The sequence below is a fragment of the Pongo pygmaeus genome, chromosome 7 (assembly GCF_028885625.2).
Source record: "Pongo pygmaeus isolate AG05252 chromosome 7, NHGRI_mPonPyg2-v2.0_pri, whole genome shotgun sequence".
Lineage (NCBI taxonomy): Eukaryota > Metazoa > Chordata > Mammalia > Primates > Hominidae > Pongo > Pongo pygmaeus.
The window spans coordinates 28,187,479-28,212,036 of NC_072380.2; the positions used below are offsets into that span (position 1 = coordinate 28,187,479).

A 24,558-nucleotide genomic window follows, 5' to 3' on the forward strand; every position below is an offset into this window, starting at 1 on the left:
CTACAGGCACACACCACCACACCCAGCTAATTTTTGTATTTTTAGTAGAAATGGGGTTTCACCATGTTGGTCAGGCTGGTCACGAACTCCTGACCTCATGTGATCCACCCGCCTCGGCCTCCCAAATTGCTGGGATTACAGGTGTGAGCCACCGTGCCCAGCCTGGAACATTATTATTATTTTTTTTTTAAGGAAAAAGCTGCACTTATTTAACTGCTGGCCAAACAGTTCACTTCATTATGAACAGGCTATTTCAGTTACCGTTGAAATATCTGATCTTCATTCACTATTTAAACTTGTCATGAGAAAGCACCTTCTGAATAAAGAGTAAGGAACAACGACAACAGTGAAATATAGTCCCAACCTATTTGCCTTTTATCCTATAACAGTAATCAGTTCCTATATCCTCCATCAGAAGATACTGCAGAGATGTTACCTGGATGTGGTTCCTGGCCAAAAACATCCTTTGTTTCTGCCATTCCTTGTTACGTGAACTCCTGCTCTTCTCAGCTTAGGAGAACCAGCCTGTGAAGACAAAGTACAAAGACAGGTGGGGCAGCGGAATTTGAAAATACAGAAAGCAAAACCTAAGGATGTGTCAATCTGCTTATGTGGTATTTCTGCCCATTCCAACTTATCTCTGAATCCCTCACAACACCTAGTACACTACTTGATGGAAATATAACAAAGACTAGTGTTTGAACACTGGTTTCCAATGATACTTAGGCCAGGCGGGGTGGCTCACGCCTGTAATCCTAGCACTTTGGGAGGCCAAGGCAGGAGGACCACTTGAGGTCAGGAGTTCAAGACCAGCCTGACCAACATGGTGAAATGCCGTCTCTACCAAAAACACAAAAATTAGCCAGGCGTGGTGGTGGGTGCCTGTAATCCCAGCTACTCGGGAGGCTGAGGCAGGAGAATCTCTTGAACCTGGGAGGCGGAGGTTGCAGTGAGCCGAGATGGAACCACTGCACTCCAGCCTGGATGACAAAGCGAGACTCTGCCTTGAGAAAAAAAAAAAAAGAATCTAAACCAGTATTACCTGAGAGCTTTAGAGTAACTCACGCTAAAATGAGAATAAGCCTCTGGTGACCAGAGCTGTGAAGGTGAATTTATATAGCTTCGCTGCTTTGGGTGGTATCGGTGCTCCATTGGGGCAAGCCTTGAACCCTATGCCAGTGATATTTAGTTCCAGTAAGTCTCAGCAGGGATCTGGGAAGTGGATGGAACATTAAATATTCCTAGAGTTCCCTGGAGTTGCTTTGGGGGGCTGCTGACTGGGGAAGGAGATGCAGTGACTTGGTTCCCTGGACCTTCCTCACCAAGCGCAACTTCCACCAGGAGGACACCCCTCCTGGGCTCTCCTTGCAGCTTGCAGCATGGAGCATCTGCAGGAGGGAGAGGAGAGGCACATCCAAAAGAAAAAGGGACAGATCCAGTTGGTCTCCAGTCCACCAGCAGATAGGGCTTGGACATAGAGGGAGAACTGGACCCGTGGAGGCTCAGAACAGAGGGCATTGCCCAGACAAGGTAGAATCTGCTAGCCTGGAGCTGCTTCATCTCCACCCATAGAGAAGAACTTGAGGAACATGAGTGGGGAATACCCAACATGCTTACTTGCCGTTACCTGATATTTCTGTTTGGATCACTCAGCCGTGTATTTCAAAAGCAGAGTCACCAGCCCTCCTGAAATATGCAAAATCACCTTTGATCTGTCCTACTAGACCCACAGGCTGTTATTTAGGGAAACTATGTCTCATTTACACATTAACCCCAAATTAAAATCACCATTCATCAGTTACTCTTAGTTTGGTTTGCAGATATTAACTGACTAAACGGCTTCTGTATTTGGTGGGTGTTGGGTGAATGGGGTGACAGCCCCTATTAAGTGCAAGATTCTGAGTCTTAGGTAGAGCTCTTTCCCTCTCCCTTCCTCCTCTCTGCAGCCCATTTTCAGACCATCCCACACTCCTTACAGTTCTCCAAAGCAGGGTATCCTATTGAACTGTTGAGCATTTTAGCACATGTGGGGTGCCCTTCCCTTCTTCTCACAGGTGAATTCCTGCTTTTGCTTCAAAATCCTGTTTTAGTGTTTCCTCTGTGAAATGGTGTCTGATTCCCACTCATTCCCCCTCCGTGTCCCCGCTGCTCCATACACACCTGTGTTATAACACTGACTGTGCTGTGCTTACGTCTCTTCCTCCTGGTTGAACCACTCGAGGTCAGAGGACTGCATTTTTTTCAGTGGTGCATTTCTATCAAGAAGGGCAATGACTAACTAAATGTTAGCTGAATGAATAGATAACATAATGGATGGGAAGCTTTTGATGAGATTCCACACCGAAGGATGTTTAAAAGCTAAATTTGTTGTTTTGGTCTGGTGGTTTGTTTGCTTGTGACAGAGTCTTGCTCTGTTGCCCAGGCTGGAGTGCAGTGGCACAATCTCAGTTTACTGCAACCTCCACCTCCTGGGTTCAAGCGATTTTCCTGCCTCAGCCTCCAGAGTAACTGGGATTAGAGGCATTGCACCATCATGCCTGGCTAATTTTTGTAATTCTAGTAGAGATGGGGTTTCGCCATGTTGGCCAGTCTGGTCTTGAACTCCTGGACTCAAGTGATCCACCTGCTTCAGCCTCCCAAAGTGCTGGGGTTACAGGTGTGAGCCACCATGCCTGGCCCTGAATTCACTTTTGGTATGTAAGAGTCCTTGATTGAAGAGTAAAGCAAAGAGTAGAAATAAATAGTCAAGTATGCAAATGAAGCAGCACTCACAGTGAGGACTGCTCCACGGGGATGAGGAATATTTGATGTGAGGAAGGGAAGACACAGGTAAAGGCAGAAGATGGGGTGGGGGGGCGGCGCTTCACGGTGGTCTGCAAATGCATTACCTTACAGCTGCAAATAAAAGAGACATCTTGTATATTTTCTAGGGTTCCCAGAGGGTAGAAATATATCCACTAGGTGGAAGGTACAAGAAAGCATTTTGGCTTAACATTCTCAAGTAATCAGGGTTGTCCAAAATAGAATGAGCTCCCTTAGGAAGCCATGAGTTTTCTGCCTCCAGAGGTGTCTGAACCTATGTTGATATGACCACCTAGTAACGACATTGGAATAGATAAATTTTAAGCCTTCTTCAAATCCCAAGATTCCATGTTCTTACTTGAAATTTTCACCAGGAAAGCTGGTAGTAGAAGTGTTCTATGAGGTCACCAAGTTTCACAAGAGGCACAAGCAATTTCTGGTTTGGAATACTGAGTCAGAAATGCTGACACACATCAAAACCTAGGTGAGTTACGAGAAAAAAAAGGTAGATGTGCTATATAACATGGGTAAATATACCACAATGCATGTCAATAATTTTAGGTAGGCTGTGATGACTCATATCTATAATCCCAGCACTTTGTGAGGCTGAGGAGAGAGGATTGATTGAGCCCTGGAGTTTGAGACCAGCCTGGGCAACCAAGTGAGACCTTGACACTACCAGAGAAAAAAAAATTAGCCGGTTGTGGTGACACACACCTGTAATACCCACCATTTGAGAGGTTAAGGTGGGAGGATCCCTCAAGCCCAGGAGTTCAAGGTTGCAGTGAGCTATGATTGCATCACTGCACTCCAGCCTGGGTGACAGCAAGACACTGTCTCAAAGAAAAAAAAATTAGATACAGAACTAGGATTACCCCTAGGAAAAAGATCTGTTGTTTTCTGAAGACCGCAGCTCAAGGAGTGACTCATATGAAATGTTAGGCATCATATTATCACAGCGAGCACTGGAAGCAAAACAAAATGTATGATCCAACCAGTGGACAAATCCATGGTCGACCTCCAGGACAGCTGGTGTGCTGGAATTCAAATTCTAGGAGGAAACAGTGGAGCCAGATAAAGTATAAAAGAACTGATAGACCAAGTTGATAAGAGTCGTGGATCATACAGACACTAAGATTAGGGCCCTTTAATTGAGAGAGCTGTGGATTAAAGGGCACAAAATCAAAAGGCTTTGAGTTTAGAGCAGAAGCAGCTGTGGTCACTGAATTTTGGAATATGGGTAGTGGTTTTGGCTTCTTTCAGAATCACAGGAACTTTAGTTCATTTGACTTCATTTACTAAATCAACAGTACACAGTGTCCAGCAAGGGCCATTAGCATGTAACTAGCTGGGGTTGGGTTGGGTTTAGCTGCATGCAATGAAGACAGAAAATCACACACCTTCCTCCGTAGCAGCATCTATGGTTTCCGTACACAAGTAATTTGTGAACTCTAACTGAAATTTGGAATAATTGGAAATTATGTGGTTGTGGTGGATTGAGCTTCAAATTCCTTTAGCCAATGTTCAAAGACTGGCGGGAAGGGATCATTTGATGACCAAACAAAAACACTGGCAAATGGAAAGGGATCATTTGCAAAAAGGCTAAGAGGACAGAAGAAAATAAACACCACGTACATAAAAAGGGAAAGTGATAAACAAATGGGGGTAGTTTGGTACAGACATTCAGTATATAGTCATTGGGTTGAACTAAATGATGAGGTGGGAAGAACATTAGGCTGGAAATCCAGTGTGGAAGCTTCCAGCTCCAGCTTTCCCACCAATCAATAAAGCTGGAGGGCTTCAGACAAGTCATTTTATCACCCTGGCCTCAGGTTTCCCATATGTAAGGCAGAGACTGAATTAGTCCTTAAAGTGTGAGTGTTCTCTGATTTAGATTGGTGCTAAAAAGATGAAAATTCTCATTTTGAAAATGTTACTTGTCATTGAAACTGAGACCGTACCAATGATTAGGGCTTCCATGTGGCCAAGAGCAGTACACTGAGAGCACTGTGATTTCAAGTGCACTGTATTAACGAGAAAATGAGCCACAGGGGTATAGTCCTTCTTCGAATCATCCTGCAGTCTATTTCCCCCCAAAGGGAAGGAATAGTGGTGTTCATCGTGAAAATTTGGTTTCTGTGGAGAAGCAATTGATAACAGTCCAAATTTATTGCTCAGATAAGCAAGGTTCTGCCTGTGTGGTTTATTTTGCTTGTATTTCAGCTATGTGGTTAGCACTGAAGTTTTGTTTTTAGTGCTTATTTACATTCATGTGCACTGAACCTAAGAACAGCATCTTTTAAATAAGACTGTGCACATTCAGCTAGATATAGGAAGGCCGCACAGAACTGGTTTCCTGATAAATAATTGTAACTTTTCACAGTTATTCTTGCTTCTCTCCCTCTCCTTTTCTTCTGTTTGTGTTTGCTTATCGTCCTTTTTCTTACAGGAAAATCACTGAGGCAACACAAATGCAGGTCATTCCTGTACTAGAACAGCTGCATATCATGGCATTGAATAAAGAATGTGGGCCGGGTGCGGTGGCTCTCGCCTGTAATCCCAGCACTTTGGGAGGCTGAGGCAGGTGGATCACAAGGTCAGGAGTTCGAGACCAGCCTGACCAGCACGGTGAAACCCCATCTCTACTAAAAATACAAAAATTAGCCAGGTGTGGTGGCACGCGCCTGTAATCCCAGCTACTCAGGAGGCTGATGCAGGAGAATTGCTTGAACCCAGGAAGTGGAGGTTGCAGTGAGCCGAGATCACACCACTGCCAGCCTAGGCAACAAAGCGAGACTCCGTTTCTAAAAAAAAGAATGCTAGGGCCCCTTCTTCTACAGATCCAGACCCTGAGGACCAGGAAGGGGAAGAAACTTGTCCAAGGTCACATAGTAAGGTATGGCAGTGAGGGCTGAAACTCAGTTTTCCTGACTCCAAGTTCAGTGTTCTTTTCATCACATTCAGCAGCCTCTAATAGGCACTATTTAAACAAGCCCCCTGGAGCTCAGGCAAAGGGCAATGGAAGGAGTAGTGCCCACAAAGGAGGGTTCCCTCAAATGCATGGCAAAGGCATTTCATGAGAAGGAAGGCTGTTGAGTGGGGAGAGAGAGTAGCAACTTGATAGAATTGTATGCAGGAACTGAAGCTGAAGCTACTGCCTGCAAACTGCTTTTTTGTTTTTGTTTTTGTTGTTCTTTGTTTTGTTTTGTTGTTTTTTTTTTTTTTTTGAGATGGAGTTTTTGCTCTATCGCCCAGGCTGGAGTGCAGTGGCACATGATCTCAGCTCACTGCAACCTGTGCCTCCCAGGTTCAAGCGATTCTCCTGCCTCAGCCTCCCGAGTAGCTGGGATTACAGGCGCCTGCCACCATGCCCGGCTACTTTTTGTATCTTTAGTAGAGACGAGGTTTCACTATGTTGGCCAGGCTGGTCTCGAACTCCTGACCTCAGGTGATATGCCTACCTTGGTCTCTCAAAGTGCTGGGATTACAGGCGTGAGCCACCACGCCCAACCTTACTGCCTGCAAACTCGAAGACACCCTCAGAAGTAAAACAAGCCAGAGAGAGAGAGACTAACAGAGGAGTACATTTTCACTGCATTTTTTCTGTGTTCAATGCAAAATTCAATGTGTTTATTACAAATGACAAATGTCCTTTTCTTTTCCCCTAGTTATTCTCCTTAGGCAGAATCTCATTTCACCCTACCTTGCCTCGCATCATTAACCCTTGCCAACACTATTTACTTACTTAAATTTAAATGCTTAAATTAGCAAAGTTTCTCAAAGGGGCATTTTGGTCATTAACATTGGTTTACTGTCTACTTTTAATAAATATGGGAAGTGCTTGGTACACAGCAAGCACTAAATAATTTGTTGAATGAATGATGATAGATATAATTTTTTGTATTTATATATAAATAGATCTATCTATATAGATGTATATCTTAGATGGTAAGATCAAGAATAGCAGGAATTATATTTATTATTGTATTTATTCATCCATTCATTCAACAAATATTTGTAAGTACCTATGATGCACCAGGCACTGTTCTAGATACTGGGGGTACAGCAGGGAACAATATGGTCACAGTATCTGCAAACAAAGGGCTTCCATATTCCAGATGTGAATGGTGGAGTGAAAATTACTAGGGATTTGGAGTCAGAATGCCTGGATTTTTGCTCCTGCTCCTAATCTTCAATGCAACACAGAACAAATCACCTGATCTCTCTGAGCCTCTATTTCTCCACATATAGGATAGAATTGGTTTTAAAAAATACCTGTATCAAGAATTCATTGGCCAGGCATGGTGGCTCATGCCTGTAATCCTAGCACCTTGGGAGGCCAAGGTGGGCAGATCACTTGAGGCCAGGAGTTCCAGACCAGCCTGGCCAACATGGTGAAACCCTGTCTCTACTAAAAATACAAAAATTACCTGGGCATGGTGCTGCATGCCTGTAATCCCAGCTGCTTGGGAGGCTGAGGCAGGAGAGTTGCTTGAAGCCAGGAAACAGAGGTTGCAGCGAGTCGAGATCGCACCACTGCACTCCAGCCTGGGCAACAGAGCGAGACTCCATGTCAAAAAAATAAAAAAATAAAAAAGAGTTCGTTGTGAGAATTAAATGTGATAATGAATGCAAAATTTCTCTGCAGGCACTTATGCATCTGTACAAACGTTATTTTTCGAATATTTTGTGAAGGTAGTTAAACTAGAAATCAGTACTAGTGTCATCCAGGCCACGTCTGTTAGTCTTTGGGGAACAGATGCCACCTTAACTGAGATCCTGACTCCCGTTCTTGTCCCTATTGATCAAACACATTGAGGATGCTCTACCATCTTCCTTAAAGAATCTTTGATCAGCTGGGTGCAGTGGATCATGCCTATAATCCCAACATTTTGGGAGGCTGAGCTGGGCAGATCATGAGGTCAGGAGTTTGAGACCATCCTGGCTAACATGGTGAAACTCTGTCTCCACTAAAAATACAAAAAATTAGCCAGGCGTTGTGGCACACGCCTGTAGTCCCAGCTACTCAGGAGGCTAAGGCAGAGGAATCGCTTGAATCCAGGAGGCGGAGGTTGCAGTGAGCTGAGATCATGCCACTGCACTCCAGCCTGGGCGACAGAGTGAGACTCCGTCTCAAAAAAAAAAAACAATCTTTGGTCAAGTTTCTTCTTGCTCTCACAAGAAGGCGAGCTGAAGAATGAAAGAAGGAAGAGGAGGAGACTGTTAATGAAATGATAGAACGTTGATGAAATTTAGAATTTATTTCCTTTCTCTTTGAGTTTGGGTTTAGGTTTAAGTAACTTTGGTGTTGGCAACATTTCCTAACCACCTCGTTGGCCACTGCACCACTCTTCCAAACTAGGGATGTCCCAAGGGAGCAATTTAAACACATTAGCTCAGAAGCAAAAGTGAAACAAGGGCCTCCAAATCTCTAAAGGAGAAGAGGTATGTTTTCAGCATTGACACATCGGCTAATGTGTTCAGCATTAGAAATATGGCCACCAGAAGCAGTCATAGTAGAAGGGAGGCTTTAGGATGACATGTTTTTCTCCATCTTTCTTCCCTAGGTAAACAGGTAAGCAAAATAAGCAGATATTTTCATAACGTACTTTAGCAGATTCTAGCGAAACGAATTTGAATCTTCTCATATTGCTCTCCCAAGCTTGTTAAAGCTAATGAGGCATAAGATGACACTTCCCTCCTTATCAGGAATTCATACACCTGCCAGCAATTTCTGCAATAGCTGTTTTCTTTTGGGAGGAATGATTAATGACTTGCCTAAGATCACACTGTTCTGTAAAATTCAAACTAAAACCTGATTCTCCCCATTTCTAGCCCACTGGCCTTTTTACATAGCCTTAAAATTCACTTAAACAGCCTGGGCATGGTGGCTCATGCCTGTAATCCCAGCACTTTGGGAGGCTGAAATGAGAGGGGATCCCTTGGGCCCAGGAGCTTGAGACCAGCCTTGGCAATAAAGTGAGACTCTCATCTCTACAAATTTTTTTTTTTAATTAGCTGGGCGTGGCTCCCAGCTATTCAGGAGGCTGAGGCAGGAGGATTACTTGAGTCCAGAAGGTCAAAATTGCAGTGAGCCATGTTCATACCACTGTACTCCAGCCTGGGTAACAGAGCGAGGCCTCAAAAACAAACAAACCAAACCCCTAAAATTCACTTAAGCAAACGGAAAAGTAAAATTCACTTTCCCTCAAGAAATAACTTGCTTTAAGAAAATCAAATGAGAGAGAAGAGACAAATGTCCCATATACAGAAGAATTCCAAATAATTTACATAGCTACTCCATCCTCAAGGAGGTAGAATAAAACTCCCTGCTCCTTAAGTGTGTGCTGGGCATAGCAGCTTCTTTCCAAAGAGAACAGGGCAGAGATTGGAGCGGGGAAAGGATCACTTTATAGCAGAGAAACCAGACAAGCACTGCCTCTGCCAGGTGCTCAGGGTCAATACCAACAGTCCTAAATCATGTTGATGATATTGTCCCTTGATATGATGTGATGAGAACAGCACTTTAACTCTGGGACTCCTTCCCCAAAACCCATAACTCCAGTCTAATCATGAGAAAAACATCAGACAAATGCCAATAAGAGAAGCCTACAAAATACCCAACCAGTACTCCTCAAAACTGCCATATTCATCAAAAACAAGGAAAGTCTGAGAAACAACGCTACAGCTAAGAGGAGCCTAAGGGAACATAACTAAATATAATGTGCTATCCTGAATAGGATGCCACAGTAGAAAGCAGACGTTAGATAAAAACCAAGAATCTGAATCAAGTACAGACTTTAGTTTAACAATAACATATCGGTATCGGTTCATCAGTTGTAACAAATGTACCACACTAATACAAGATAATGGGGAAGTTGGGTGGGAATTACATGGGAATGCTCTAAACTATCTTCTCAATATTCCTGTAAACTCAAAACTGTTCTAAAAATTAAGGTCCATTTTTAAAAAATCAACCACAAGTTACAGTATAAATTACATAAAAGAAACAACTTACCAGATGTCACTGAACAGGAAAAAAAAAAAAAAGTCCTGGTTTGGTTACAGGAGTCCACAGAGGAGATGGTGGCAGCTTCTCCTTGGTTCCGGTATTTGGAACTAGCTGGGGTACGTAGCCCTTTGGGCCACAATCACAAAGCCACGTTTACACAGCAGAAGTGAAACTGACTTGCCATCAGGGAGCTATTTACCATGGTCTCCTCCCACAGATACTGATTTATGCTGTCTTCTTTCACTTAAATCTAAATTCGCCAGGTGTGGTGGCTCACTCCTGTAATCCCAGCACTTTGGGAGGCCGAGGCAGGCAGATCACTTGAGGTCAGTAGTACAACAGCAGCCCGGCCAACATGGTGAAACCTCGACTCTGCTAAAAATACAAAAAAAAAAAAAAAAAAAAAAAAATTAGCCAGGCGTGGTGGCAGGACCCTGTAGTCCCAGCTACTCAGGAGGCTGAAGCAAGAGAATCACTTGAGCCTGGGAGGTAGAGGTTGCAGTGAGCCAAGATCGTGCCACTGCACTCCAGCCTGGGTGACGGAGCAAGACTCCATCTCAAAAAAAAAAAAAAAAATCTAAATGGTACATGAAACGGGCATCTTGCATCCTTCTCTGCCATGTTCCTACAAGTAGGCAGATCTGTCTTTTTTCCTTTCCAAATGCATCACTGCATCCTTCCACAGCATCTTTTCTCTGAGGGTGAACAGTATTCAGATGACTGGTTCACTGGAGCAGATAGGAAAAATGCCCCAGTTCCAAGAGAAACAAAGCACTGGCTCCCCAACACCCAACTATAAGACATGACTGGGAGAGATGGAGGATATGAGATAATAAATATAAAGTTATTCTTGACCCAAAGTCTTAAAATTCACTAAAAATAACATTTGCCAAAAATAAAACAACATTGGATTGTTTGAGTGTAGAAATGAGTGATATACTGCTTTACATCTTTCTGGAACTTAAATTTTAAATCAGTATTTTTTTTGTCTTTATTTATTTAGAGACAAGGTCTTGCTCTGTCACCCAGCCTGGAGTGCAGTGGCATGATCATAGCTCACTGTAGCCTCGACCTCCCAGGCTCAAGCCATCCTCCCACCTCAGCCTCCTGGGTAGCTGGGACCACAGCCATGCACCATCACGCTCATCTAATTTTAAATTCATATTTTTAATAAACCCAGAAAACAAAAATTTGAAAGTGCTGTCCAGGAGAGAAGAAAATAAAACCCACTCCACTTTGCTGTGTCTGGAAACCCAAACCATCACATGACATACAGGGAAAAAGTTGTCCCTTGAACCCTCAGCTTCAGGGTGTGGGTTACCTTTTTTTTTTTTTTTTTTTTTGTGAGACAGAGTCTTGCTCTGTCGTCCAGGCTAGAGTGCAGTGGCACCGTCTCAGCTCACTGCAACCTCCGCCTTCTGGGTTCAAGTGATTCTATTGCCTCAGCCTCCTGAGTAGCTCGGACTACAAGGGTGTGTCATCATGCCTGGCTATTTTTTTTTTTTTTTTTAATTTTAGTAGAGATAGGGTTTCACCATGTTGGCTAGGCTGGTCTCGAACTCCTGACCTCATGTGATCCGCCCACCTCGGCCTCCCAAAGTGCTGGGATTACAGGCGTGAGCTACCGTGCTGGGCCAAGGGTGTATGTTACCTTTAAAGGCCAACTCAGTCATTACCAAGACAACCCTCAGTACTCTAGGTATGTATTTAGTCAAAAGAGGGGATTCAGAAGGTAAAGAGGTCAGAACAGGGAAAGAATTGAAGATAACTGTTTAGACTGTGGTCTTAAAAACTGCTTTGAACTTTTGGCAAGATGACGTCCCTCCTCCATAAGAAAACCATAGAAACACCAGGCTAAAGTTCAGAACAAAGGAAGTCAGCACGAATGCCATCCTGGGTGCTGAGTCTTATACTGATCTCTCTAGGCAAAATCACACCTTACGCTTACATTCATGTCACGCATGCTCAGCTCTCCCTCTACTGGCTATTTCTTAGCTTCAACAATTAACCACAAATGCTACTAAATTACTTAATTACTAAAATTAATTTTGAGCATTTTTAAAGCTTCCTGGGGCCAGGCCCAGTGGCTCACACCTGTAATCCCTGCATTTTGGGAGGCCGAGGAGGACAGATCACCTGAAGTCAGGAGCTTGAGACCAGCCTAGCCAACATGGTGAAACCCTGTCTCTACTAAAAATACAAAAACTAGCCGGGCATGGCAGCGTGCGCCTGTAGTCCCAGCTACTCAGGAGGCTGAGGCAGGAGAGTTGCTTGAACCCGGGAGGCAGAGGTTGCAGTGAGCCAAGATCAGGCCACTGCACTCCAGCCTGGGCGACAAAGGGAGACTCCATCTCAAAAAATAAAAAAATAAAGCTTCCTGAGTTCCTTTGTTTGTTTTTGTTTGTTTGTTTTAGACAGGGTCTCACTCTGTCACCCAGGCTGAAGTGTAGTGCCGTTATCACGGCTCACTGCAACCTCAACCTCCTGGGCTCAAGTGATCCTCCCACCTCAGCCTCCCAAGCAGCTGGGACTACAGGCATGTGCCACCACACTTAGCTTAAAGAAACAAAAAACAAAAAAAAAACAACAAAAAGAAAACAAAACTTTAGTAGAGATGAGGTCTCCTTATGTTACCCAGGCTGAACTCAAACTCCTGAGCTCAAGCGATCCTCCCATCTCGGCCTCCCAAAGTGTTGACATTACAGGTGTAAGCCACTGGGTCCAGCCTCTGGGGTTCTTTATGGTAGTCCTTGGCACCTGCTATTGGACACCTGAATGCTAGGCCTGTTAGATGTTTCTCCATTCTCTCAGGCTGAATTTCCATTGAGCTCACTCAAAACACTGAAGCAATGAGAACGTCCACAGAGCCTCATAATCACCACCAACCACCTATCCGGTGCTCTGCCCTCCGGCCTGTTACTAGATGAACTATCCATGCACCCATTAAAGGCCAATCCCTTCTCTGTGCACCAGATTCCATCCCTCTCTCTAACTGAAGAACCACGTAGAATACTTCCTCCTCTTCTCTAATTCACCAAACTTTCACTCTCCACTGGATTATTCCCACCTGTGAACAGATTTGATGTCATTCATTCCACCTTAACAAACACTCCCTGGACCTCCATTTCCCTGCCAGGTATTAGTATATTTCTCTGCACTTCTTTATGACAAAACTCCTAGGTTGGGCATGGTGTCAGCACTTTGGGAGGCTGAGGCGGGAGGATCACTTGAACCCAGGAGTTCAAGACCAGTCTGGGCAATATAAGGAGACCCCCATTTCTAGAAAAAATAAAAATAAAAATAAAAATTAGCCAGGCATGGTGGCGCATGCCTGTAGTCCCAGCTACTTGAGGGGCTGAGATGGAAGGATCACTTGAGCTGGGAGGTCGAGGCTGCAGTGAGCTGTGATTGCACCACTGTACTCCAGCCTGGGTGACAGAGCAAGACTTTGTCTCCCAAAAAACAAACAAAACCCCACAACTCCTCAAAAGAGTTGTCTCTACTTACTGTCTCAAATTCCTTTCCTCTCAAGCTAATATAAACCTATTCCAGTCAAGCCTTTACCCTTCCCATTCCATTAAAACTGTTCTTGTCAAAGTCCACAATGATCCTGGTCAATTTTCAACCTTTATCTTTCTTGAGCCATCAGGAGCATTTGACCTGGTTGATTTGACCTGTTTGACAAACTTCCTACACTTGGCTTTCAGATAACCACTCCCCTAGTTTTCACCCCATCTCCCTGGAAGTGCTCCTCAGTCTCCTTCACTGGCTATTCCCTTGTTCCTTAACCTGTTAATAATAAAATACCCCAAGGCTTCATCTTCGGTCTCTTTCTTTTCCACAGCCACCCTGTTTCGTAGCTTTCAATTTCGTTCACATGCCAATGGCTCTCGACTGATATCCAGTGTCAACCTCTTTCGTGTCTTCCTGTTCACTAGTCATCCGAAAATACAACAAGTTTAAACCAATCCCCGCCAGTCCCTTGAGACACCTCTCCACCCAATTTTCTCCATTTCGTCTAATGATAACTACAATTTTCCAGTCCCTTGGTCCAAAAGCTTTGGTGTCAAACTTGATGTTGCTGTCTGCCTTTCATATTCCACATCTGATCTGTCAAAAAGTCTTATTGAAATCTTCAAATTATATTCAGAATCTGAATACTTCTCACCACCTTCACTGCTGACTACCCCGATTTGAGTCACAATAATCTCTGGCCTCATTCAGTGGTTCCTAAATTTTGCTGCACGTTGGAATAACCCAGGATCTTTTAAACATGCTAATGCCCGGCTCCCACCCCTTGATATTCTGATTTAATAGGTGTGGGATGTGATCTGGGCACTGGGAATTCTTCACCGCTCTCCAGGTGATTCCAATTGCAGCAAAGTTTGGGAATCATTGGCCTGGCTATGGTAATCGCCACCCACCTGATCTCCCCACTTCCACACCAACCCCCTCCCACAGTCTATTCTCAATGCAGCAAATAGATATGCTTTTAAATTACAGATCAGATCCATTCAATCCTCTGCTAAAAACGCCAGTGGCTCCCCATCTCACTTAGGGTAAAAGCCAAAGGCTTTTCAATGGCCCACAAGGTGTTACATGAGCTGCACTGCCCCCTGCCCCATGTGCCACTCCTCTGACCTCTTTTTCACATTGCCTCACCCACTGCTCCCGTGATGTCAGCCTCCTCAGTCTCCTTGAACACCCCAGGCATCCTCTCACCTAGGACTTTTTTTTTTTTTTTTTTTTTTTTGAGATGGAGTCTCACTCTGTCACCAGGCTAGATTGCAGTGGTGTGAGATCTCGGCTGACTGCAACCGCCACCTCCCAGGTTCAAGCAATTCTCCTGCCTCAGCCTCCCGCGTAGCTGGGAGTGCAGGCGCATGCCACCATGCCCAGCTAATTTTTGTATTTTCAGTAGAAACAGGGTTTTACCATGTTGGCCAGGATGGTCTTGATCTCTTGACCTTGTGATCTGCCCGCCTCAGCCTCCCAAAGTACTGGGATTACAGGCGTGAGCCACTGCACCTGGCCTTCACCTAGGACCTTTGCACTAACCATTATCTTAGCCAGAAATGCTCTTTCCCACATATCTACACATCAAGTATTAGCTCAAATATCACATTGTCAATAAGGCCTACTGTAACCCCTATTTAAAATTATACCTATAACCACATATCTCCCTCCCCTCTCTCTGAGATAAAACAGGGAAGAGGTAGAGGATGGTGCCGTTAGATAAGGAAGAGCAGATCTGGAGTAATAATAAGAGTTCTGTTTGGGACATGTTAAGTTTGAGGTGCCTATTAGACACCCAAATCTAACAAGGTATCAAATAGGGGAAAAGTTCGGGTTGGACTGGAAACCTGGGAGCAAACACGTGGTGCTCTGGGGATCACCTTGGAGAGACAAGGCTGAGTGACCCCCATGGAACAGTAGTATTCTGAGGTGAGGCAGAGACAGAGTTCACAAAAGAAAGAGAAGAAAAACCAAGAGAGTGGAGGGCCCCGTCATAAAAGATGTTCATGGAAGTGTTGACAAAAAGAGTCAAACTCTGTAAAATACTTGAAGAGATTTATTCTGAGCCATGAATGACCAACTGAGGCAAGACAGGCAAGCTCCAAAATTGGGGCTTCGCCCAGGAAACAATTCAAGGGTGAGCTGGTGGTGTTAAATAGCAACTTGCATTGAAGCAGCAGTGCACAGCTGCAGCAGAGGGACTGCTCCTTGCGGAGCAGGGCTACTCACAGGCAGTGCCCAGAATAGCAGCTCAGAGGCAGTTCTGCAGTCATATTTATACCCACTTTTAACTATATACAAATTAAGGGGCGATTTACGCAGAAATGTCGAGAATGAGGATGGTAACTTCCAGGTCATCAGGTCATTGCCATGGAAAGGGGAGGGGTAATGTTCAGGTGTTGCCATAGCAATAGTAAACTGACATGGCATACTGGTGGGCATCTTATGGAAAGTTGCTTCCACCCCTGCCCTGTTTCAGCTAGTCCTCAACTTGATCCAGTGTCCAAACTCTGCCTCCAGAACAGAGTCCCACTTCCTATCTCACAATGGTCTGTGACAGAGCCCCAGGGGATCCTGAGAACATGTGTCCAAGGTGGTCAGGTTACAGCTTGATTTTATACATTTTAGGGAGTTATAAGACATTACTACATGTAAGATGTATAGTGGTTTGGTCCAGCATGGAGGAAAAGTTAAATATTAAATCTGAATTCAATTGAACCTGGACACAAACAATAGTCACCAAGTCCTGGAACAGGTTTTGTGAGTCCCTTGAGGCTTTCATCCATCGCTGTTTCAGAGAAATCTCTATTTCAATCTATTCCTATACATTAGTTATTGAAAAACAATAGACAATAGCAAAAACAAGTTGACCTTTTTGTGGTCCTTGAGCCTGGTTGTGAAGGGCCCTTGTGACTGGGCCTCATGCCAAACAACCTGTTACAAAAAGAGCTAGGGTCCCAGGTCCAGCCGAAGCTTCAGGAGACCTCTCCTCATCTGTGCAAGGAGGAGTGGCCAACTCTGGAGACCAGGCTGTTGCTTCCCAGTCTCGTGGCGAATCCTCCATAGTCTGGTGAGTGTAGTGTCCGAGTCTGGAACCCAGGCTGTTACTTCTTGGTCTTGTGATAAATCCTCCATAGTCTGATGGGGATATATATATATGTGTGTATATACATATATATATATATGTATATATGTATATATGTATATATGTATATATGTATATATATATGTATACACACATATATATACTTTCCCTTCTACTCTTCTTATTGCAATTTGCTTATTATATCTGCATTGCCATTTACATGGGATAAAGGTCGTTTACCCTTAAAGGTATTGTGTATGTGTCTTTTCTTCTCCCCTCACGCATATCCCACACAGAACATCCAGAAAGGTGGGACAACTCAAAGCATTGATGTGGGGTCAGGGGGCAACACTTTCAGGTCACAGGCAGATTCAGTTTTCTCTGACTGGCAATTGGTTGAAAGAGTTATTATCTATAGACCTGAAATGAACAGAAAGGAATGTCTGGGTTAAGATACAGAGCTGTGGAGACTAAGGTTTTATCATGCAGAGGAAGCCTCCAGAGAGAATAGATTGTAAATGTTTCTTTTTTTTTTTTTTTTTTTTGAGCCGGAGTCTCGCTCTGTCGCCCAGGCTGGAGTGCAGGGGTGCAATCTCGGCTCACTGCAAGCTCCACCTCCCGGGTTCACGCCATTCTCCTGCCTCAGCCTCCCAAGTAGCTGGGACTACAGGGGCCCGCCACCACACCTGGCTAATTTTTTGTATTTTTAGTGGAGACGGGGTTTCACCATGTTAGCCAGGATGGTCTCGATCTCCTGACCTCGTGATCCGCCCGCCTCGGCCTCCCAAAGTGCTGGGATTACAGGCATGAGCCACTGCACCTGGCCATAAATGTTTCTTATCAGACTTTAAGAGTCGGTTCTGTGCTTTATCAGCCTTAAGGTCTCTGTGTTGATGTTAATACTGGTTAGCAGCTTCTGAATTCTAAAAAGGAGGAGGGAATAAGGAGGCATGTCCACTCCTACTTCCCATCATGGCCTGAACTAGTTTTTCAGTTTAACTTTGGAATGCCCTGGGCTGAGAATTATTTTTAGTTTACAGAGGAGAACTTATGTTCATTGGTATAGGATGACAACGAGGTCAGACAAATACCACTGAACTTGGCAGGCTGGGAAGTTACAAAGCTTAGCAAGGCCAGTTTCAGTGTCATAGTGGGGTCAAAGCCTCGTTGTTACCTCAATTCTAGTAGGGTACATATTCCTGTCTTTATTAATGGGAGAGGTTCTTAATCTCCAGCCCATGGACAAAGGAGATCATAGATGGGTTTCAGGAAGACATCCCAAGTCCTGCCTTTAAATTTTGCAAAATTTTGTGCCTGTGTATTTTTCTGGAGAATGTAAACCAAACAGTGTCTGAGACAGGTCTCAGTCTGGAGGTTTATTCTGCCAAGGTTGAAGACACACCCAGGAAAAAGAGACATAAGTTATCATGGAATCTGTGGCCTGTTGTTTTTCCAAAGAGGGTTTTGAGGACTTCAATATTTAAAGGGGAAAGAGCAGGCAGAAGGGGAAAGAGGAACAACTATGCATTCATTTCACACAGTAAATCTGCCTTTTACAGAAGACAAAGTAAACATAGAGGAAGGAGTCAAATATGCATTTTTCTTGGGATGGACTGAAGGGTGATTTCTAGTCTTGTCCTTGTCCCCTACCTACTGTAAATTTGCATGGTCAGGGTGGAATTCAACAGAAGTGTTGTAAGGTAAAGACTCTGCCACTTACAAGGAATTTCCCTGTGAGCAACTTCTCTGGGAGGCCACCTAGGGAGATACGTGGGCTTCTGTCTTTGCAGCTGTTTAGGAACAGAAGGAAGGCAGTTTTTGCGTGACTCAGTTCACAAACTTAACTTTTTATTATTGTTGTTGTTGAGACAGGGTCTTGCTCTGTCGTCCAGGCTGGAGTGCACCGGACAACAGAGCATGATCTCCACTCACTGCAACCTCCACTTCCGGGTTCAAGAGTGTCTCCTGCCTTAGCCTCCCAAGTAGCTGGGATTACAGGCGTGCACTACCACGCCTGGCTAATTTTTGTATTTTTAGTAGAGACAGGGTTTCACCATGTTGGCCAGGGTGGTCTTGAATGCCTCACCTCAGATGATCTGCTGGCCTTGGCCTCCTGAGATGGGCATAGCGCTAGTATTACAGGTGTGAGCCACTGCGCCCGGCCCTAAGCTTAACTTTTTTCTTTGGCAGAGTTTAGGGTCCCGAGATGTTATTTTCCTTCCACAAGAGGCATCCACAGCTTTCATGATGGTTACCGATCATATGTGCCATTCATCCAAGACCAAGATGACCACCTGATCCCAAAGCCTGCACCTCGGATTGTTACTCGATTCCCGCCTGGTCTTTTCCAGGCCCTCAGTTAGTTTCCACAACATGGGAGGGTTCCTCCTCCGTGGTCTCGCCCATTCACGTTCCCACCCATCCTCCCCGGATGTGACGACCCTGGGCTCCCACACCCCCCCATGAGAGACCATCCACTTCCACCCTTTCACTTAGGCTTCCTGGCGCAGCCTCTATCCAGGAACTCTGTCCCATAGCTGTACTACCCAGGTCGAGCTTTCTAACCCCAAGATGCCACTCTGTTCAGACGTTCCCATCCTCCATCCCTGAGACCCGGGGCAGGATCGCAGCCTAGGGCCCTCACGCGCCGCCCGCTACCCTGCTAGTTGCAGCAAGGGGCGGGGCGTGGCTTTGCGCACGTCGGCTTCCGGGAAGAGCTTTACGATACATTGACCGACATTTTACGACAGGCGGGATTGCTTTGTGGCTGTCAGCTTTCCCCGTGGTCTGAGTTTGTGGCTGCATTTTTATCCCTGGTGGCTCTGCTACGGCGGCGCAGAAATGAGGCAGAAGCGGAAAGGTGCGAAAGGGGAAGGAGATGGGGGAAAGGGGTGGTCCGAAAGGGGCGAACGCCCAGGCAATCAAATGCTGAACCGAACTTTTCCCGCGAGAATCCGCTACCCAGTCCAGTCGCCCCCGCCACCTAGGGTCAGTCTGTCCATTCTGGTCCCCCAGCCTTCTCGTTTTTTCTGTTTTGCTTTTTGAAGCACCCTACCTTTCCTCTCTTCGTCTTTGGCAGTCACGTGGTGTCTTTTGTTTGAATGGCAGGGAAACCTTTATTCCAAGATACGCCCTCCGAGGAGTTAACGTCGATTTAACGGGTTGTGGGACTTTTCATTTGTTAAGATTTGTTTCACGACACATTTGACGTGTTAGTTTGAGAGTTTCTTTTAAAGTCTTATTTTAAGATATGAAAAAAACCTTAATTATCCTTGGATTCAGTGTAAGAGTTGTGCATGCAATTATTCCTATTTTTATTACCTCGTGAGTTAGCAATGAACAATTCCACCTTTGGTTTTTCAACAGGACGGATTCAAATTTGAAATATTCTCTCACAGGTCCTGTTCCTATTTCTATACACTCATTTGACCAGCTGATCTAATCATGGTAATTGTCAGAATAATAGCTACCATTTATTGAGCCTGTATTTTGAAGTCGGTGTCATTTCCATTTTACAGATGAAGAAGCTGAGATTCAAAGAGTTAAGTAACTTTCCCAGACCAAAATTATACTTAGGTGTGGAGCTGGCTGGTCAGGCTGTATCTGTGACCTCAAAAAACATAAAATGAAAAATAAATACATCGTTTATCACTATGCTTCTTGACATTAACTTATTTTTCTTTCTTCCAAGCAACAATTCTAAGTGTCCAAGTTACCTTAGATTAAGTCTTGTCATATTTGCATGCCCTAAATTAATTTGTTATCTCACTCTAACTTGCTCCTTCTCAATCTGTCAGGATTCTTTTAGCTTCTTCTGTCACCAAGTCATGTTGATTCTTACTTAGAAATTACTTCTTGATATAGTTTATTCCTCTTCATTCTAGCCGCCAACCTCCTAACCCACCTTCATCACTAATATTTGAATGATATTTTAGCTTTCATATACATTATTTGAGTCTTAGAATGGTTTTGTGAAATTTGGATGTATTACCCCAATTTTACAGACAAGGAAATGGGCGCTCAAAAGTTGTTGATCTTGGCCAGGCACGGTTGCTCATGCCGGTAATGCCAGCACTTTGGGAGGCCAAGGCGGGTGGATCACTTGAGGTCAGGAATTGGAGACCAGCCTGACCAACATGGTGAAACCCTGACTCTACTAAAAATACAAAAATTAGCCGGTCGTGGTGGCAGGTGCCTGTAATCCCAGCTACTTGGGAGGCTGAGGCTGAGGCAGGAGAATCACTTGAACCTGGGAGGTGGAAGTTGCAGTGAGCCGAGATCGCACCACTGCAGTCCAGCCTGGGTGACCGAGCAAGACTCTGTCTCAAAAAAAAAAAAAATTGTCAATCTTTTCCTTTACCACACAGCCAGTAGGCATTGGGACTGGATCCTGTCTTACATTTTGTGGGTTTTTTAAAACAATGTTGCCTTTCAAGAGCCATTTGAGTAGTATCCATATTATATGTATTCTTTTTCACTTTCTGAATCATTCTTTGTACCGATAATATTCTTACCTTCCGTAAACATTACTTTCATCTTTTTATTTCCAAAGTTGAGAATATGCAATTCTTCACTGTTTATTGCATTCCATTTCAATGCCTTTGCCTATTGGCCAGGGTCCCCTGTAATCTATTCGTTATGAAACCCTGTTAGAAAGCTGGATTTTAGTTAGGCTGTGCTGTTTCACACAAAGATAGGTAATTCCTATGCCTGACATTATTTCTTTTGGGTTACCTTCTGTTTTGCATGTCCAAATCTTGCCCTGTCTTTAAAGATCCCTGTGCCATTTCCTTCACGAAGCCTTTTCCTACTCATTTACTCTTCCAGTTCTTGATACACTCAAGAGCTATACAAGTGGTTTCCAAATCTTATCTCTTCTTATCAGCTGATCCCCTTTTACCCTCCAAATAAATTCTTACACAGAACCTCAATATATAAACAGCTGAAAGTAGAGCTGCTGTGGTGGAAATAAAGAGACCCCCTCCTTTTTTTCCCCCATGCGTTATTTTCCTCTTCCCTTCTCCCTTCCTCTGCCATGACCACCAGCAGTCCTACCTGTGTTACATGGCCCCTGAGGCACCTTTGTAGAACTCTGGAAGTGCTGAGTTACATGGTTTGGAAAGCATTTAGCCTTTGAGTATAGATGGACTTTATTTCTCTTAAAAATTGTTCTGTATATGTTAGCCTTGCCTCATTAAATTAGATGCAGTGTGCTACAGTGAAAAAAGCATGGAAGTTGTGGTGAAAAGAGCTGGATTTGAGTCTTGGCTCTGCTATTTACGATGGCTTGTTAACTTGCCTTAGCCTCATTTTTCACATTTCTAAAATGGGATAACAGTACCTACCCTCCGTGTTACTGTAAGGGTTCAAATGAGATAAAGTAAATGTGAGGGCTCCATAACTGCCAGGGCCTTCCGTCTATACTTTCATTATCTTTTAGCTTTCCCTACAGTATGAGTCCTCAACCCCCTGGGCCACGTACTGGTTCATGACCTGTTAGGAGCTGAGCCACACAGAAGAAGGTGAGCAGCAGGCGAGCAAGTGAAGCTTCATCAGTATTTGCAGCCACTTCCCATCACTCATGTTACTGCCTAAGCTCTGCCTCCTGTCACATCAGCAGTGGCATTAGATTCTCAAAGGAGCCTGAACCCTGTTGTGAACCGTGCGTGTGGTGGGTCTAGGTTGTGTGCTCCTTACGAGAATCTAATGCCTGATGATCTGTCACTGTCTCCCATCACCCCCAGATGGGACTGTGTAGTTGCAGGAAAACAAGCTCAGGGTTCCCACTGATTCTATGGGAATAGAATTCGTTATGGTGAATTGTATAATTATTTCATTACGTATAACAATGCAGTAATAATAATAAAGTGCACAATAAATGTAATGCACTTGAATCATCCTAAAACCACCCTGTTCCCCTGATCTGCGGAAAAATCGTCTTCCACAAAACCAGTCCCTTTTATCAAGAAGATTGGGAATCACTGCTCTACAGGCGAGAAGCTTGCTTGCCAACAGCTTCCAAGCTGATATCCCACAGCTTTTGTCCCTGGAAAAAGACTGGCATTTTCTACCTTGAAGAAAAGAGCTCAGATTGGCCTGGCTTAGAGATATGCCCATCCTTGAACCAATCCTTGAACTGTGCTTGAGTGGATGGGGTCATACAAGAACCTGTAAGCTTCTGCTGTTGCCTTTGGATGAGAGCGAGAGCCCCAGCTGCCAGAAGTTCATGATGGTGGACAGACAATATTTTAGAAATGCATTAAGATTCTTAGGCACATACCTGGGTTTGAGTTTCAACTTTACTCCTTGATAGCATCTTCATGTAATAGGCACATATTCTTGTTCTGTCTACCTCTGTTCTGAGAATTATCTGAATTCATACATCTAAATGTTCTTTATGAACTCTAAAGTATTATGCAAATATTAGTAATTACAACTCTGGAGATAAAGGGAAGAGAATTACTTTGGTCCTTTCCTGTATGATTAGGTTCTTTCTCCTCACATTGTTTCTACTCCTGTATCCTTTCCTGTATTTATTTTTAATAATCTCATAGAGTATGTGCTTCTAAAGGGAGATTTTCCCATATATATGTAAAGCCACGTTTGTTTTAAAGATACAAAAGATATGATCAAATTGTAAACAGTAGAGGTTTAGCATGTTCTGAACTTGAGCTATTCATTTGGCATATTTGTATGGTTTTGGAGGAGAAACTGCTACTAAATCAGATTTTAAAATCTTGATTGAATGATACGATTTTTGACATTGTCGACTATTAACTTTCCAGGAGATCTCAGCCCTGCTGAGCTGATGATGCTGACTATAGGAGATGTTATTAAACAACTGATTGAAGCCCACGAGCAGGGGAAAGACATCGATCTAAATAAGTAAGTGGATATAAAGAGAGAGCAAGCTTGTTCTTAGGTAGCAGATCTCTTTTATGAAATTATCTAGTACTACTTGTTTTCCAGCTCAAGTTTTATTTTAGTTGAGAATTTTAGCTTTCTGCCTTGCCTTGTCATTCATTTCTTTTTTTTTCTGCAAGCTCTGCCTCCCAGGTTAACACCATTCTCCTGCCTCAGCCTCCGGAGTAGCTGGGACTACAGGTGCCCGCCACCACGCCCGGCTACTTTTTTGTATTTTTAGTAGAGACGGGGTGTCACCGTGTTAGCCAGGACGGTCTCGATCTCCTGACCTCGTGATCTGCCCGCCTTGGCCTCCCAGAGTGCTGGGATTACAGACGTGAGCCACCGCACCCGGCCGTCATTCATTTCTTAATGGCAAAATTGTCTCAGCTTAAGAATACTAATAGCTTCTAACATTTATTGGGCACTTAACTGTATTCCAGACACTGTTGCTAGTGCATTGTATGTATTAGCTCAGTTAATCCCCTCAAAATTCTGTGAGATAGGTGCTGATACCAGCCACACTTGACAGGTGGGTAATCTGAGCCAGAGAGCAGTTAAATAATTTGTCCAGGGGTAAGTAACTAGTAATTGGCAGAGCTGGAATTTGGAATTAGGTCAACCGTCTCCAGAGCCCATGTTCTTCTGTGCTGCATTGCTGCACATCCTACTTTCCTTCCCTACTGTCTTAGCTGAAACAACAGCTTTCTGTCAGGAAAACCCTCCCTTTGGGGCCCCTGATCTAATCCAACCCTCCCCTGCTGTAGAACCTCTTTGACACATTCATCCACTTTCTCTCCATAATCATTTTCAGCTTGGACTTTTCTACAGTCTCAAATAGGAGTTGTCTTTCATCTCTGCATCTATTTTTTTTTAAAACTATAATGTATATTCACTCTATGTAGCTCTTCCCTAATGAAAGAGTTCTGTCCCCAACCCCAGGTCGTCTAATAATCATCACATACAGGAATGACCTTTTCTTAGATTCTCTTCTCTGATAGTTGAGATGCTGCAATATTTTACCCCTTCCTTGAATCCTCATGCGTAGTAAATATTTGCTACAGGAATAAATGAGTAAATATCCTCTTTTGACTATAAAGTTATTGTATTTTACTGATTTTTCTACCATGTCTTTAGCAGTTTTTCTTCCTTTTTTTGTTGGTTATACCCCTGATTATACAAATCTTTAATTTCTAGTGAACATTTCTACATCTTATATATATTTGTTGTTCTCTTTAAT

General features: G+C 43.9%; 2 protein-coding genes across 4 annotated transcripts in view; one reads left to right on the forward strand and one right to left on the reverse strand.

The window, feature by feature from the left end:
• The window catches only part of NUGGC (nuclear GTPase, germinal center associated), a 59,847-nt gene extending 49,759 nt beyond the window's left edge, over positions 1 to 10,088 (reverse strand). For both annotated transcript variants that reach the window (XM_054497363.2, XM_063669456.1), the window contains exons 1-2: positions 9,821 to 10,088; positions 437 to 525 (exon numbers count right to left, since the gene is read on the reverse strand). In XM_054497363.2, coding sequence (XP_054353338.2) covers positions 437 to 479 — 43 coding nt within the window. In that variant the 5' untranslated portion in view covers positions 480 to 525; positions 9,821 to 10,088. The remainder of the gene's footprint in view (positions 1 to 436; positions 526 to 9,820) is intronic.
• Positions 10,089 to 18,867: 8,779 nt separating this feature from the next.
• ELP3 (elongator acetyltransferase complex subunit 3) overlaps positions 18,868 to 24,558 on the forward strand; it is a 98,177-nt gene continuing 92,486 nt past the window's right edge. Inside the window, exons 1-2 of one of the 2 annotated variants that reach the window (XM_054497366.2) lie at positions 18,868 to 19,275; positions 23,201 to 23,300. In XM_054497366.2, coding sequence (XP_054353341.1) covers positions 19,257 to 19,275; positions 23,201 to 23,300 — 119 coding nt within the window. In that variant the 5' untranslated portion in view covers positions 18,868 to 19,256. Of the gene's footprint in view, positions 19,276 to 21,918; positions 21,938 to 23,200; positions 23,301 to 24,558 lie in introns of those variants that run through there. The other variant, XM_063669388.1, reaches the window with a different exon arrangement.